Source organism: Equus caballus, chromosome 9 (genome assembly GCF_041296265.1).
Source record: "Equus caballus isolate H_3958 breed thoroughbred chromosome 9, TB-T2T, whole genome shotgun sequence".
In the NCBI taxonomy this organism is placed as follows: domain Eukaryota; kingdom Metazoa; phylum Chordata; class Mammalia; order Perissodactyla; family Equidae; genus Equus; species Equus caballus.
Window position 1 is genome coordinate 31333748 of NC_091692.1, and position 16360 is coordinate 31350107.

The 16360-nt window shown below is 36.9% G+C and overlaps 1 protein-coding gene across 5 annotated transcripts in view; it reads left to right on the plus strand.

The window, feature by feature from the left end:
• RB1CC1 (RB1 inducible coiled-coil 1) overlaps window positions 1-16360 on the plus strand; it is a 91491-nt gene that overhangs the window by 50383 nt on the left and 24748 nt on the right. For all 5 annotated transcript variants that reach the window (XM_001488471.7, XM_005613169.4, XM_070221544.1 and 2 more), the window contains 3 exons: window positions 664-767; window positions 1205-1331; window positions 1421-3321. In XM_001488471.7, the coding sequence (XP_001488521.4) occupies window positions 664-767; window positions 1205-1331; window positions 1421-3321 (2132 nt within the window). The remainder of the gene's footprint in view (window positions 1-663; window positions 768-1204; window positions 1332-1420; window positions 3322-16360) is intronic.

The following is a 16360-nucleotide window of genomic DNA, read 5'->3' on the forward strand; positions in this document are numbered from 1 at the left end:
TGGGAACCCTGTTTAATGAAGAGCATCTTGACATCTCTAAATCTGCTTAAGTAATGATTGAAACAGTTGGAGTTATTTTAAAAGGTAATATTTCTTGATAATATTATAAAGAAATGGTAGAACTCACCAGATAATTTTTTTTTAGGGAAGCTTGAAATTGACTAATAGTTTGTAATTCAGAAAATATGTAATGGAAAGGTCAAGTAAAGGATAAGGAAATAAATGTTACATAGGACAAAACGATTTTTACTCTGTTAAAACAAGGCATGCTAATAGGTGATAGAAATAGATACAGGGTTAAGGCTGGAGAGATCTTCATGATCATGCTATAAATCAAGGAAAAATTCGGGAATAGCCATATGTACTAGTGAAACAAATGGGTTCCTTTAATGTTGATAGGAATATTAGAATTCTGATGAACAGAGGGGAGGAACAAGCACATCAGTTGATCACCAACAGCTTATGTGTCCCCATTATTTTAAGACTCAAGAAAATAGTATACCATGTTGTCGTTGAATAATCCTTTGTTTTATTTTATTCTTTTTCGTACACGAGTAGATCATTTGAAACACTTTTCTTATTTGCTCTATTGAATTTGACTATAGTAAGAAACCTTTTATAAATTTATCCAGTGTATTTTTTGGTAAATTACTTTTTTTGTAGACACAAAAGCCTCGAAAGTTTGACTGTGAACTTCCAGATATTTCATTAAAAGATTTACAGTTTCTGCAATCATTTTGTCCTTCAGAAGTTCAGCCATTCCTCAGGTAAATATCTTTAGTATTTTTAACTTTAGTTATAGCCTTAAGGTTTTCCTTATTCTGGAGTTATGGAAAATAGCACCAGTATTCTTAGGAGATGCCAAAATAGAGAAATATTTTATGATAGACTGGCTCTCCTATGGCTGTTTTAGAAAATTTCTGGGGAATGTAAGAATAATCAGAAAATGAAGACAAAGTAGAAGGAAATTAGTGCTCTACATGCAGTTAATTTTTTTCTAATAGTTACTCTGACTTTGCATACTGTGGGAGATTTCTTATTTATCACTTGAATGATTATGTCTTAGGCTTCTTAAACTATTCCTGGTATTGATTGAAAGTATGATAATGCCATAGTTATTTTTGACTTAGACTAAAATATTTGCTTGTAGTTACCTATCATCATTAAGAAATCAGAAATCTAACTTGATTGCATTCCATTTCAGGGTTCCCTTACTTTGTGACTTTGAACCTCTACACCAGCATGTACTTGCTCTACATAATTTGGTAAAAGCAGCACAAAGTTTGGATGAAATGTCACAGACTATTACAGATCTACTGAGTGAACAAAAGGCAAATTAAGTTCTTTTAGATGGTTTGCTTCATTAGTGTAAAACGTTTATGTTGTCACAGCTCTGTAAGCCTGTCTCTCTCTTTTTCAGGCATCCATGAGTCAGACATCCCCACAGTCAGCTTCCTCACCAAGAATAGAAAGTGCAACAGGAATTACAACTACTACCTCACCGAGAACTCCTCCTCCACTCACTGTTCAGGATCCCTTATGTCCTGCAGTGTGTCCCTTAGAAGAGTTATCTCCAGATAGCATTGATGCACATACGTTTGATTTTGAAACTATCCCCCATCCAAATATAGAACAGACTATTCACCAAGTTTCCTTAGATTTGGATTCATTGGCAGAAAGTCCTGAATCAGATTTTATGTCTGCTGTGAATGAGTTTGTAATAGAAGAAAATTTATCATCTCCTAATCCTATAAGTGATCCTCAAAGTCCAGAAATGATGGTAGAATCACTTTATTCCTCAGTTATCAATGCAATAGACAGTAGACGTATGCAGGATACAAATATTTGTGGTAAAGAGGACTCAGGAGATCATGCGTCTCTAAATGTCCAATTGGAAAAATGTAGAGCTGTTGCCCAAGACTCGCACTTCAGTATACAAACCATCAAGGAAGACCTTTGCCACTTCAGAACATTTGTACAAAAAGAACAGTGTGACTTCTCAAACTCTTTAAAATGTACAGCAGTAGAAATAAGAAACATTATTGAAAAAGTAAAATATTCTTTGGAAATAACACTAAATGAAAAACATCAAAAAGAACTACAGTCTTTAAAAAGTGAATATGAAGGGAAACTCGATGCACTAACAAAGGAGAGTGAAGAAAATGAAAACAAAATCAAAAAGCTGAAAGGAGACTTAGTATGCCTTGAGGAGGTTTTACAAAATAAAGATAATGAATTTGCTTTGGTTAAACATGAAAAAGAAGCTGTCATCTGCCTGCAGAATGAAAAGGATCAGAAGTTGTTAGAGATGGAAAATATTATGCACAGTCAAAATTGTGAAATTAAAGAACTGAAACAATCACGAGAGGTAGTGTTAGAAGACTTGAGAAAGCTCCATGTTGAAAATGATGAGAGGATCCAGTTATTGAGGGCAGAACTTCAGTGCTTAGAGCAAAGTCATCTAAAGGAATTAGAGGACACTCTTCATGTCAGGCACACACAGGAGTTTGAGAAAGTTATGACAGACCACAGAATTTCTTTGGAGAAATTAAAAAAGGAAAATCAACAAAGAATTGATCAGATAGAAGAGTCTCATGCCACAGTTATCCAGGAAAAAGAACAACAGCTACAGGAATTAAAACTCAAGGTTTCTGATTTGTCAGACATGAGATGTAAGTTAGAGGTTGAACTTGCACTGAAGGAAGCAGAAACTGATGAAATAAAAATTTTGCTTGAAGAAAGCAGAGCCCAACAGAAGGAATCCTTAAAATCTCTCCTTGAACAAGAGACAGAAAATTTGAGAACAGAGATAAGTAATCTAAACCAAAAGATTCAGGATAATAATGAAAATTATCAGGTGGGTTTGGCAGAGCTAAGAACTTTAATGACAATTGAAAAAGATCAGTGCATTTCAGAGTTAATTAGTAGACATGAAGAAGAATCTAATATGCTTAAAGCTGAATTAAACAAAGTAACATCATTGCATCACCAAGCATTTGAAATAGAAAAAAAACTGAAAAGAGAAATAGTTGAACTGCAGAGTAAATTAGACTCAGAATTGAGTGCTCTTGAAAAACAAAAAGATGAAAAAATCACTCAACAAGAAGAGAAATACGAAGCTATTATCCAGAAACTTGAGAAAGATAAAGAGAAATGTGTCTTGAGCTGGGAACAGGACAGAGAACAGTTAATTCAGAAGCTTAATTGTGAAAAAGAAGAAGCTATTCAGGCTGCCCTAAAAGAATTTAAATTGGAGAGAGAAGCTGTTGAGAAAGAGTTATTAGAAAAGGTTAAACATCTTGAGAATCAAATAGCAAAAAGGTAAGAATTAACTTTAGACTAATTATAAAGTTAAAATATTGGTGATTCAAATTTTAATTGTATAATCATAGTACCTTGATTTACTCATTTATCTTAGGTGAATTGAGATATTTTTATGAAGTGAAAACTTTTACTTTTAAAATAATGAAAGTTTCTTAGAAACAATTTAAAAATAATAGACTACATAAATCCATTAGTGGCTTTTAAAAATGGATCAGTATTTTAGATTTTGAGAGAATTGATTTTCTTTTAAATTTCAAATGTTTTTAGGAACTTCTTTTGCCTTTTTTATTTCATAAATTTCTTTCTTTTGGTTTATTTGAAGTTTTTTCCCCCCTTAATTCTTCAGTTGAAAATTACTGATTTTCATTTTTTTAAATTGTGTATGTATGTGTAAAAGGTAACAGTTTTCTTTGAGAAGAGCAAGGCTAATCCTAGATTGGGGCTATCTAGTTTTCATTGTTATTTTCTTGATGTGACAATTTTAGGTATTTCCTCTGTAGTTCAAAAGATGTTTTTAAGTTCCAAGTTTTTTACATTGGTGGATTTTTTTTCATTTTTATTGTTACTGTCTGATGTTACTGCCTTTTGATCAGAAAAAATGATCTTCAATACTTTTACTGTTAAAATATTAAAGGGTTTTGTGACCTAATAAACAATTTCTAGAACATTATCAGTTCTATCATTAATTCTTCCAAGTGAATATTTTTATAGGTATGTATACATTATATATTTTAACCTCCATTTTTTGCCTTATGACTTTTACAGTCTCTTGTGATTGATTCTGTTATGTAATATTCATATATTGGTGTACAGTTCAACCTCCCCCTCTGTTTTGAAAACAAAAACTCTTTATGTATTCTGGGGGCGTTAGGGGGTTTAATATAGGAATTAGGGCCTGCACCAATGTTGACAGAGCTAAGGGCAGCTAAGGTCAAGGGAGTCACTGCTGAAGGCCAGGAAAGCTCTAAGTGAAATTTCAGGAAAACAGACACCAAAGCACCCACCAAAGCTGTTGTTTTTCCATGGCTCACTGGGAAGCTGCTGCAACACTCAAGAGTTTCTTCAAAGCCCCAGTGATGTGCTCAGTCTGCATGAAATGGGTAATTGACAGGAAGCTACTGTGAAACCTCATCTGGCCTCTGGAGAGTAAGCCAGGGCTGCTTTTCTATCCAAATTTTGCATGTTGTTTTCATTGGCAAACTTGAATTTATAAAGGGGATTCGGGGAAATATAGAATCTCTGCATTACAGTGCTAATGAGATTCTAGAAGAGGGGTGAGAACAATGGCAAGATGACAGCAGACAGTCCAACCCTGTGCACCCCGTTTTAAACTCAGCAGTCCTACATAATGTCTTTTACCCCTATTGAACTTCCAAATAAAGAACCTTCTGATGCCATATTTCTGTCTAACATGATTCAGCTTATATTCCTCACATCACCTCAGATAGCCTCACCCTCTCTTCAAAAGGGGAGACTCAAACTTATGTCATTCTAGCCATTCTAGAGTGAACATATTGATGTTCATTCATCTTTCTGTGCAGACACAGTCTTTCTTTGATATTCTGTAGGTTAAATGCTGAGATATAGGATTAACCACCATTATCACAACACATAGTACACAGTAGAAGAATGGGAGAAGGGTTATAAAGATAAAAATTAATTGATATGTAAAGGCTTAATTATCATAGTCTATTTCTATAACTATCCTTGCAGCCCCAGTGAGTATTTACAGCTTCCTTATATTGCCCACTCCATTTTTCACCTTAGACGTTACCTCAGCCGATTTTACTTCTTCACCTGAAGAGACTGCCATTAATGATCCTTCTTGTAATGCAGTTGCTGTAGTTTTTCATTTGACTCTTTATCACTGGACGTGACAATGCCAAGAGAAACCCTAGAAAAGCCGCTAACTTCCAGTAATATTCCTCCATGCTCTCATTATATAGGAACAACTTTCCCATTAGTAATTACGTTCAGTCTTATCAATACATACAGCAGCCCTCCTTCTTTGTATATTGGTTCAGTGACATGAGGAACCCTAAGTAGCCAGGTGGTATTAAGCTTCCAGTTCAGTAAGACCTTGGTTGTGTCTCCTAGTAAAGGGAATTCCTTTTTCGGGAACTAAGTCAGCTCCCTACATCACATGGCCCAAAATTGTAGGGACAGGAAGGAAAACTTTTGTTAATGGCTCATTGAGGTAATAGAGTAGTTATTCCAATTTCTGTCCTTCGTTCTCCAACCTGCGTATTTTAATTATGGGAGAATTTGTCTCACAAAGTGGTGTCTGGTTCAGAGCATCTGTTGCATTTACTCTAGCCATGCAGAATATCAGCCATCTGGTAACATAACTGAGTTTTCAGGAGATTGGTCCATGGTTGTATCTGACCAGCTGCTTTGGAGATTGGCATATTTGGTAAGATCAGTGACTTCCATGGGGTATGAGGCTGTGGCTACTTGTCTTTCACTGTAAAATGAAATCCCTTATTCAGAGGCAATTCTAGTGGAATACCATAGTAGTGAATAAGGCATTTTGTAAGTTCAGGAATTGTGGTTTTTGCGGAAATATTGTGGACATGGAAGGTAAATATATATGGAGAATAATGGACAGTTCTTGTGAGGACACGTTATTGTCCTTTCATGATATTAGTGGTTCAGTATAATCAATCTGCCACCAAGTGGCTGGCTGGTCACCCAAAGAAGCACAGCAATATGAGGGGCTCAGTGTTAGTTACTGGATGTATAGAAATCTATACACCTGAGCCTGCACTCCCTGCCTCTATGAACAGTTTGTTCTTTAGCCTTTTGAACAGGACTGGTGTGGCTGGGGGAAGAAGTTGACTGATATTCACAGAATGTTCAACTTGCCCATCTGATGATTAAGAGGTTCCTCACAGTGGGACATGTATACTCAGAGAACTTATATATCCTCATACTTTGTGCCCATTTTTGAGAGACTCGCCTTTATTTCTCTTCCACAAATTTCCTTGTCACTGGATTTTAATCTAGTTTCTTCCAAGTCCCTCAGTGGGGCTCTAATACTTCAACTGTGCTTCTGAATAGTGTCAGCATATTGTGCAGAATCATCTGGAAACCAGGCCTGCAAGCTTTTTCCCCTCTTAGTGAATGCCAAAGTTGTGATGGAGAAAAAGGAAGCAATCTAGGAGGAGTAAGTACCTTGGGAACCTGAACCTCTTGTAACTGACTTCCTGGCTTGATGGATTAGGACAATTTCCACTTTATGATGGGCAGCCTCGGGTCACATGGTAACTTGTGAGACCATTCACTCTTTCATTCTCTTTATAGGCCTAATAGCAAGCCACAAGCTATTTTACAAAAGGAAAAGTTATCTGCTTCAAAATCCTAAGGGTCTCAACTGTGATTCTCCTTTAGGACTTGCCAAAGCTTCATACAGTATCCATTTCTGCTACATACACTTCAGGCATCTGCTGGGAACTATGACCCAAATAGCAGAGCAACTTGCACGTTTGTGTTCCCCTCTTGCAAGAGAGCCTCTGGCTCTGGGCCTTAAGAACAAGCAACCTTAAAAAGTTATTTGGTAAATGAGTCAGCAGCATACCCAAATGTACTGTATATTGCCTCCATTATTCAGCGATGCTCCCCTAGCATTAGCTTGTCCCTTCACCTTAGAGGGGACATCTCACATGCCCAGACCACTGGATACTTAGAAATTTTACTGTGCTGACATGCTCCTGAATTTTCTTGGGCTTTATTGCTCACCTTCTGGCACTCATGTTTCTTGCCCTGGTAGCTCAGGTTGTTGTTACTTCCTATTTACTACGTCTAAGAGGCATATTGCCATAAATGTACTGGATTAGTGTGCTGTCTTGAGGAATAGCAAGAACACCAATATTCCTGCCAACTAGATTTTAACATAGGACTAGAGATATAATCCAGAGGTAAGACAGTGAAAGTATATTGCTGTCCCTGTAGGTGAAGTCAAACTGCTTACTGTAGTCTGTACCAGGAGTTGACAAACTGGCCCATGGGAATCCAGCCCACCACTTGTTTTTGTAAATACAGCTACATGGGAATACAGCGATGCCATTCCTTTACCTATTACCTGTGGCTGCTTTTGGCAGAGTTGAGTAGTTGTGACAGAGATCATCTGGCTAACATTTTTACTCTTTGTTCCTTTGCAAAAAAAAAAAAAAGTTGACCCCTGCTCTATACAGTATTAACAGGAATAGAGGAGGAAGAAATCATCAAATCAGCTACTTGTCAGGTACTAATGACCTTGTTGGTTTGCTCCAGCAAAGAGGTTGTAGATGAAATAGTTTTATTGGAGTCACTACCTGATTAAATTTATGGTAATTCATTGATTGTTTTCATGTGTTTTCTACCAGACGCATATTTAAGTTGCTTAAGAATGTGGTAGAAATCTCCTCCCCTGTGTCATTTGGAGTGAGAGATAGTTTGAGGGATTTCACTTGGCTCTTTTTACCGTAAGTATTCATTCCATGGTAAAAGGACCAACAGGGATTCCTCACAGTTGCTTTTATGTCTGTTCCACTGAGATTCTGGATGTAAGGATATATTTCTTACCTATGGTGATGGACCTACTGGGCCCAAAGTCAGTTTATCAGTAGACTATCAATAATCTCCTGGTGGACCACAGTGGCATTAGAATCCCCTCAGAGTCAGTGTTCAGTAATCCCCAAAAAGTTGGTTAGTTACCTTCCCTGAATACACACACAGTCTGCAAAATGGCCACAGGTCCCTTTGGTGAAGGCTAGAAACTATACTGACTCAGGTCTTGGAATTGGGTGAGGGATGGTGATTCTCTTGATTTAAGTTAGATCTCTCAACACTGGATATTGAGTTTTTTAAAAGTTTTAAAAAACTTTTGGACAGCCACTGCCAAAATTTTTTCTGGGTCAAACCTTTTGTTTGCTCTGGCTCTGTTGCCTGTAATGGCACCATGTCATGTCTCTGGTTAAGTGCTATTACCACTCTAGATTCCTGTTCCTATTATTTCCATTAAATTCATTGAATTTTACTGGTTGTATGTCCTTCTGCATCCCTTGTCCTATAGAGCACTACTACAGAGCATTTGAGATTGTATTTCTCAAAGCCTTGGTAAAGGGAGTATTCTCTGGACCCTCCCAGGGTATACATTATAAATCCCTTCCAGTATGCCTATAATCACCATCATTTTTTGGTGATTCAAAGGTCAGCAAGTTCAAAGTCATTAAAAGGTCAGTAAATTTGTTCTTTAAAGGGCCAGATAGTAAATATTTTAGGATTTGCTGGTCACACACAGTACTTGTAACGTTTTTCTGTGTGTGTGTGTGTTACCACTCTTTAAACATGTAAAAACCAAGAGCAAGTGGTTCTCTAACTTTGGTCTGAGTACCCTTTCACACACTCAGAAGGTATTGAGGACCCCAAAGTGATCTTGTTTATATGGGTTATATCTATCAGTGTATTCTGTATTAGAAATTAAAGCAAATTTTAAAATATTTAGTCATTTTAAAATAATAAACCTACTACATGTTAGCATATAAAAAAATAAGGGTTTTTTATTGAAAACTATTTTCTAAAATGGAAATTAGTGAGAAGAGTGGCATTGTTTTATGTTTTGCAAATCTATTTAATGTTTGGCTTAATGGATTCTCATATCTGCTTCTACATCTAATCTGTTACAGTATCTTTTGATCAAAGTATATGATGAAAATCCAGCCTTTCACTCATATGTAACTGTAAAAGAGAGGAATATTTAAATAGACTTTTCAGATAATTTTGGATATTTCTCCTTGATACTAAATCAGAAGTCAACAAATGATAATTTCTTAAACATTAGTTTCATTGTAGAATATGAAACTATGTCAGTGGAGTTTTTTTCATACTCTTTATGTTCATAGCCATTGAATTGGTCATTTGAAAAACACTGGTTCACTGAGTTATGCAGATCTTGCGAATGTTGACACATTTTATTAGCATAGAAAAATCACATTTGTTAATATACCTACCAATATTATTAGAAAGATCCTAGGTACTGGGAAACTCACAAGCTCATAGTGGCAGATAGAAGTTTTCTAAAGTTTTAATTTCTTTTTAAAGAGTTACATTTTATCATTGGTAACAAATTCTGTCAGTTGTTCATTGACATAACAGGCTCACATTGTTCATTTTTGAGAAAATGTCAAAAACCCGAGTCTAAGCAACCAAAGATTCTCATTTTTCAAAGAGAGAGAGTGCACCATGGAAATAATAGCTAGTTCAACACACAGCCAAAACAATTGTACAGGTACTTTTCCATGAGACAAACATACTTTGTAAGTGGCAGAAGTGCTTTATATGTACTCCTCATTTTGTCGCAGAGAATATTAAAAAGATGTGTACTCAGTGGTCAGGCTTTAATTATCACATCAAGGATGTTCCAAAATAAATCTGCCTTTTTTCACTTTGAGTGCCTTGAAGTAAAGGATACAATGACTAAAAGTACAGTTTGGTGGTAGTGTCTTTAATTTATGTTAAGGTGTCAACAGTGTTATCGTCTGTGCAAATGTCAACAAGGTATAAAAGACAAATATCATCTTAGTATTATGAAAATAGTTTTGACCTTACCGATCCGCTGAAAGTGTTCTAGTCACCCCCAGGGTACTGGGGATGATACTTTGAGGATCATTAGTATAGAGAATGGTTGGCAAACTTTCTGTGAAGGGCCACCTTGTAAATATTTCAGGTTCTGTGAACCAAGAGGTCTCTCTCCAAGCTACTCAACTTTACTATCCTAGCAAGAGATTAATGAGACAATATAAATGAATGAATGTGGCTATGTTCCAATAAAACTTTAATTACACAAACAGGTAACAGGCTACATCTGGCCTGCAGGCCATTGTTTGCCTACCTGTGGTCCAGAGTATCTCACCTTGGCCTCTTATTTTCATTTAACGTTGGCCTTTAGGTCCAAGTTTCAGGCAATCAACCTAGCAGACTATTAATAGCTAATAGTGAGTCTAGAATCTCTGGTCAGTACATCCATACAGAAAGTTTTGGCCTGATTCAGCATTATGTTTGTCCTTTCTGTTCTTAACTCCCGTTGGATCTATTCCCATACATATTTCCTATGTTTCTGCCAAAATAACTGAAATCTTCCAAGTGCAGTTTCTCCTTGGTTAGATTTTTAACTCCCCTGGGATCTGGGGATTTGAAAGTAGCAGTGGGTCTGTAAGTAATGCAGTGGTGAGAGAAGTTGTTAAGAAGGATCAACTTGTTGAGAAGGGAACTTCAGGCAAGGTGACACTAATCTCTTCAGATACGGGAGAAGAAGCCACTGCTGTTGGCAAGGGAGGCTTGATGGGATTTGGAGGGACAGCTGGGACATTTCCAAAACCTTGCCATCTCTTAGTCACTGGATTGCAGACAACTACAATTGTCAGCTCTTCTGCTGTGGAATGCCCTGTTCTACCAGAGTTTCATCTTGCACTGACGGTGAGGTCATTATTGCCTTCAGATCGATCAGATCAGAGAATCAATTCCAGATTCCCATCTTTATGGTTTTTACCCCTAGGATTATATTTCTATCTGTCTGGATTCAGTTTAGAAAACAGAACCTCTTTTAAATATTCCAGGATTAAAGGGTTTAATATTAGAATTAGAACTTACGTGAATTTGGGGAGAGCTGGGGCAGTGAAGGGTAAGGGAGTCACTGCCAAAGATCTAGAAATCTGTAGGTTCAAAATCATCTGAAGTACCAAAGCTGGTAGGCTAATTCGTAAACTGCTGTGTTTCTTTGGAGATTTCTACCAATTGTCTACCAAGACACCAATGCAGGTAGTTCACTTGGAAACCCCTTGTGAATCTTACATTACCCACATGTTTGGTTACAGCCACCTCTGGAGAATGATAGACTTCTCTTCTCTTTAGCATTCCAGATCTTGTGTGGGTATCTTTCGTTGACAAACTTGATCCCGGAACTTACTGGGAAGGGGATTCTGGATAATGTAGTTCTCAGCTTCTCTGTCACACAAAGGAAATACTTGAAAAGGAATGAGGAAGCCTTTGAAAAGAAATGATGCTGATCTGATGACACATGATCCACTACATCTCCTTGCCTTCCACAGTTTGGGTGGTTGTACGTATGCCAGAAGCAACATTGAGAGACCAACTGCCTGGGAGAAACATTTGTAAGATATGAATAAGAGTGTTAATTGTATCTGTAATGTCAAAGAGCTCCCACAAGTCAATGAGGAAAAAGCAAACAATCCATTAACAAATGGGCAGAGGATCTGAACAGGCAGATCACAGAAGAAATACAAATAGCCAATGTGTGAATGGCTGTTCAGTCTACTTGGGATAAAGGAAGTGCAAAATTAAGATACCTTTTTCCCTATGTAATTGGGAAAAGTTAAATCAATAGTGTACATTATTTTTGAGAATTTAGGGGAAAGAACTTTCTCATACACTTGTGTACAAAGAAAATGAGTGCAAAATATGTTTGTGTAATTTACACATATTTGGAAATCTGCCTACTACAGTATTCATAGTTGTGCTTCCAGTGAGTAATTGATGTGGATCTGAGTGAGAATGGGAGCACTTGAATTTTGTAATTTTAATCTCTTATTTTTTAAATCTCTACTCGTGGTAAACAGTAATTGTTTACTAGGCCCCCATCTAATATAGTCAGTGGCAAGACAGAGTTCAAGCATCAAGACAGTCTAGTTTGTATTCAGTGCAGATTTTCTAGTTACTAGAAATATTGCATATAATAGAACCTTTTGCTAGTACATACTAATTTATTAACAGTGGGGGGAGCTATCATTTAGAGATACTTTATTTGAAGTTCCATGTAATGGTGTGAAAATTCCCAACTGATAACAAATATATCTGCTTCCTTGAGTTTTAATTTCCAGGCCTTGTTAGAGTATTAATATACGCAAAGACAGGATTGTGTAAGTTTCTCTTTTGGGGCGGGGCATTTATTGATAAATTACTAGATCAAATATATTTTTAACTATATCGTGAGATACTGAAAGCTTTTCTTCATGCCTTCCCTCCCACCCAACACACACACAGCTGTTTACTCCCCAGAGAAAGCCAGGCAGTAGTGCTATAAAAAACAAAACTTTAGCTGTTACTGTTTCGTTGCTAAAGTTCATTCCCCCTGATGTCAGAGCCATTTTGGGTCTTAGAGTAATGTAAAATGAAACAGTGATGTGGCTGATGATCACCTGGAACATTTTCTAATGGGAGCCTCACAAAATGTGACACAGTATTTACTTCTGGTCAGACTATTAATACAGCTGCAAGAAACCCCTTTTCCCAGCAAAGCATGAGTATTAGTTGTTCTTTGTGTCATAAACTCTTCATTCTTTGCTTTTACCACCATAAGTCTTTTACCTTACAATTCAACATATACCCTGTGCCAATCATCTAATGTGGTCATTCTGAGTTTTGGGGATGATTGTGTATTTTCTAACAGACAGTGGTATCTGTACCTTCTTACATGCCTGGGACTATCTCCTTCCCTACCTGCCTCATCGTGGCATAGCATTGATCCGGAAATAAAGATAACACTCCCCCAGAGTGCACCAGGCAATCCAAAGATGCAAGACATCTAGGAATTACAAGTACTACCCACCTGTGCATGCACAGGGGCACACACATGCAATTTGACCACACTGTTTCGTTCTCTCTTATGGGATTCTTAGCATCCTTTGTCATGCTGAAACCTCTCTCCTTCAGACTTTGTTACTGTGCTCCAGTGATCTGACCAGTATCCTCAAATGGTCTTTTAAAAACCTAAATTCACACTGTATCACTCTCTAGACAAAATTCTTTATGACTTTCCATTGTACTGTCATGTGTTGCTTAATGATATGCATACTTTATCATTAGGCAATTTCATCTTTGTGCAAACAAACCTATTTGATATGGCCTGCCACACACCTAGGGTGTATGGTATAGCCTTTTGCTCCCAGGCTACAAACTTATATAACATGTTACTCTACTTAATGCTCTAGGCACTTGTAACACAATGACAAGTATTTGTGTATCTAAACATAGAAAAAGTACAGTAAAAATATAGTATAAACAGTAAAAAATGGTACACCTGTATAGGACACTTACCATGAACGAAGCTTGCAGGACTGGAAGTTGCTCTGGGTGAGTCAGTGAGTGAGTGGTGACTGAATGCGAAGACCTAGGACATTACTGTACACTACTGTAGACTTTAGAAACACTGTAGACGTAGGCTACACTAAGTCTATTTAAAAACATTTTTCTTTCTTAAAAAACTAACCTTAGCTTACTGTAATTTTTTTACTTTATAAACTTCAATTTTTTTAACCTTTTGACCCTTGTAATAATACTTAGCTTAAAACACAAACCCATTGTATAGCTGCACAAAAATATTTTCTTTATATTCTTATTCTATAAGCTTTTTTCTATTTTTAAAATTTTAAAATTTTTCTACTTTGTCAACTTTTTTGTTAAAAACTAAGACACAGGGGCTGGCCCCGTGGCCGAGTGGTTAAGTTCGCGCACTCTGCTGCAGGCGGCCCAGTGTTTCGTTAGTTCGAATCATGGGCGCGGACATGGCACTGCTCATCAAACCACGCTGAGGCAGTGTCCCACATGCCACAACTAGAAGGACCCACAACGAAGAATATACAACTATGTACCAGGGGGCTTTGGGGAGAAAAAGGAAAAAATAAAATCTTAAAAAAAAGAAAAAACTAAGACACAAACACACACTTTAGCCTAGGCCTGCACAGGGTCAGAATCATCAATAGCACTCTTCCCACCTCCACATCTTGTCCCACTGGAAGGTCTTCAGGGGCAATAACACGCATGTTGCTGTCATCTCCTAGGATAACAATGCCTTCTTCTGGAATCCTCCTGAAGGACCTGCCTGGGGCTCTTCTTGGGAGGTGTCACTCTTTAGAAATATGTCCATGGTGGTTTTCTCGATTTGTTTCTTTTGTTTATCATAGCTTTGCTTGTAAACAGATAATGCACTATGAATTTTCCTCTCGCTCAATGAAAACCTTTCAGTGCTGGGGTCCATGTTCAAATTTTTTAGGGAGCTTGTTGAAGTCTGCAAAAGTTTCTGCTAAACCCTTCCCTCTGAATTTGTGGGGGGCGAGGGGCTTGTCTTTTTCTTCTGCAGTTTCCTTTTCTCTTGACTTTTTTCAGCTATGCAAGGTTCTGATGGCTAGGACATCACTAGGCGATAGGAATTTTTCAGCTCCATTATAATCTTATGGGACCACCCTCATATATGCAGTCCCTCATTGACCAAAACATGGGGCGCATGACTGTATTTCAAATAAAATCCAAAACGTTTACTGTTCATGATCTGACTTCCCCCTACTTCTCTAACTTCATTCCATACCATGCTCTGCCTTGCTTACGTGCCTTCAACCTGGCTTTTTCTTTTCCCCATACCAGTTCTCTTACCTTGTAACTATAGGGATAATTCAAGGTGCGTCTCTTACTTGCAAAAGGTAGACATTAGCCACGCAGTGTTGAAGAGAAACTCATCTGTAAGCCCTGCCTATACAGTCATATGTAACTTAAGGACAGGGTTACGTTCTGAGAAATGTGTCGTTAGACCATTTCATCATTGTTTGAACATTGTAGATGTCCTTACACAAACCTAGATGATTTTGCCTACTACACACCTAGGCTACATGGTACTAATCTCATAGGACCACCGTCTTGTATGTGCTCCATTCTTGGCCAAAACGTCATTATACGGTACGTTACCGTGCCTGATTTTCTCTGAAGCTTTTTATTCTTATTATACTGAATCTCTATATTCTCGTTCCTCAGTAACACTTTGATCTATGCAGCCTGTTGGGTTTCCATCTGTGCTATTTACCTCGCATAGCCCTCTTGCATCTAGCCCTAAAGGTGGACCTCTGAAAACAAATTCTTTAGCTTGTCCTTTTAATTAATTATATTATGGGGTAGGGGTTTCCCCATTCAAGCCTTTCTGGAAACTAAGCAAGAAGTCACAGACTTTGATAGAAGCATTATGTTTCAAACTGTGTATTCCCTGTTTGGCCATTTAAAGCCATCCCTTAGAAGAAAACGGGCGGCAAGTGTTTCTGAATCATTAGATTTTATCAGTAAATTTGGAAGTATGAATAAAAGAGTCACAGTTAACAATTCTCTGATTATCAATTGCTATAATATTAATAGTGTGGTCATTTTATAATTAGATTAGGAAATTACATAGGAAATAAACAAACAATTTTAAATATCCATGTTGATTGTAAAATGCATCCTGATTCCAAAAACTAATATTAAAGTGTCATTTAAAGTTGAATAAATGTACATTTAAAACAGTCCATTGACTTTGTTGCTAAAATAGTGTAGGAATGTTTACTAACAACGCAGTCTCTTTCCTGTGGTTTTAGTATATTTTAACACTTTTGATGGGATTAATTATCTATGTCTTGGACAAACTTTTTTGATGTAAAGGATTATTATGTTGAAAGTAGATAAGATGAATTTCTATACCAGAAGTTAAAATAATTATTAACTTGTATTTGTGTTTTTCTCCTTGCCTGGTCCTCTTCTCTTCTCTGGTGCTTTGTTTTGTCAGCAACCCCTTAAGGGTTAGCAAGGTTTGAGGGAAATGAATATGCATTCAGGAACATGTAGATTTGCTGTGTTTGAACATTTAAGTTCAGCTTTAGTTTTTTATTTATTCATTAGCTAACAAAATGAACCAAAACTTATTTTAAAAATTAAAAACTTGTTAACATCTGTAATCAGGTATTTGTTTCTTTTTTCACCTCTCAATCATGTATGTTGCATTTGTAGGAATAATAAAACTGAAATTTGAAGCTGAATTCTTGACAAGTATATTGATTTTTATATTGAAAACATTACCATTTGCTGGTAGAAGCAGATCCTGAATTTATCAGATAAAATCATTCATCCCTCTTGGTGTCAGAGTTTATTATCTATAGTGAACTTTTCCCTTTTACTTGTTTCCTTTTCCTTGGTAGATAAAAGAGAGAGGATTCACATAGAAGTATCTTTAACATCATTTAACTAG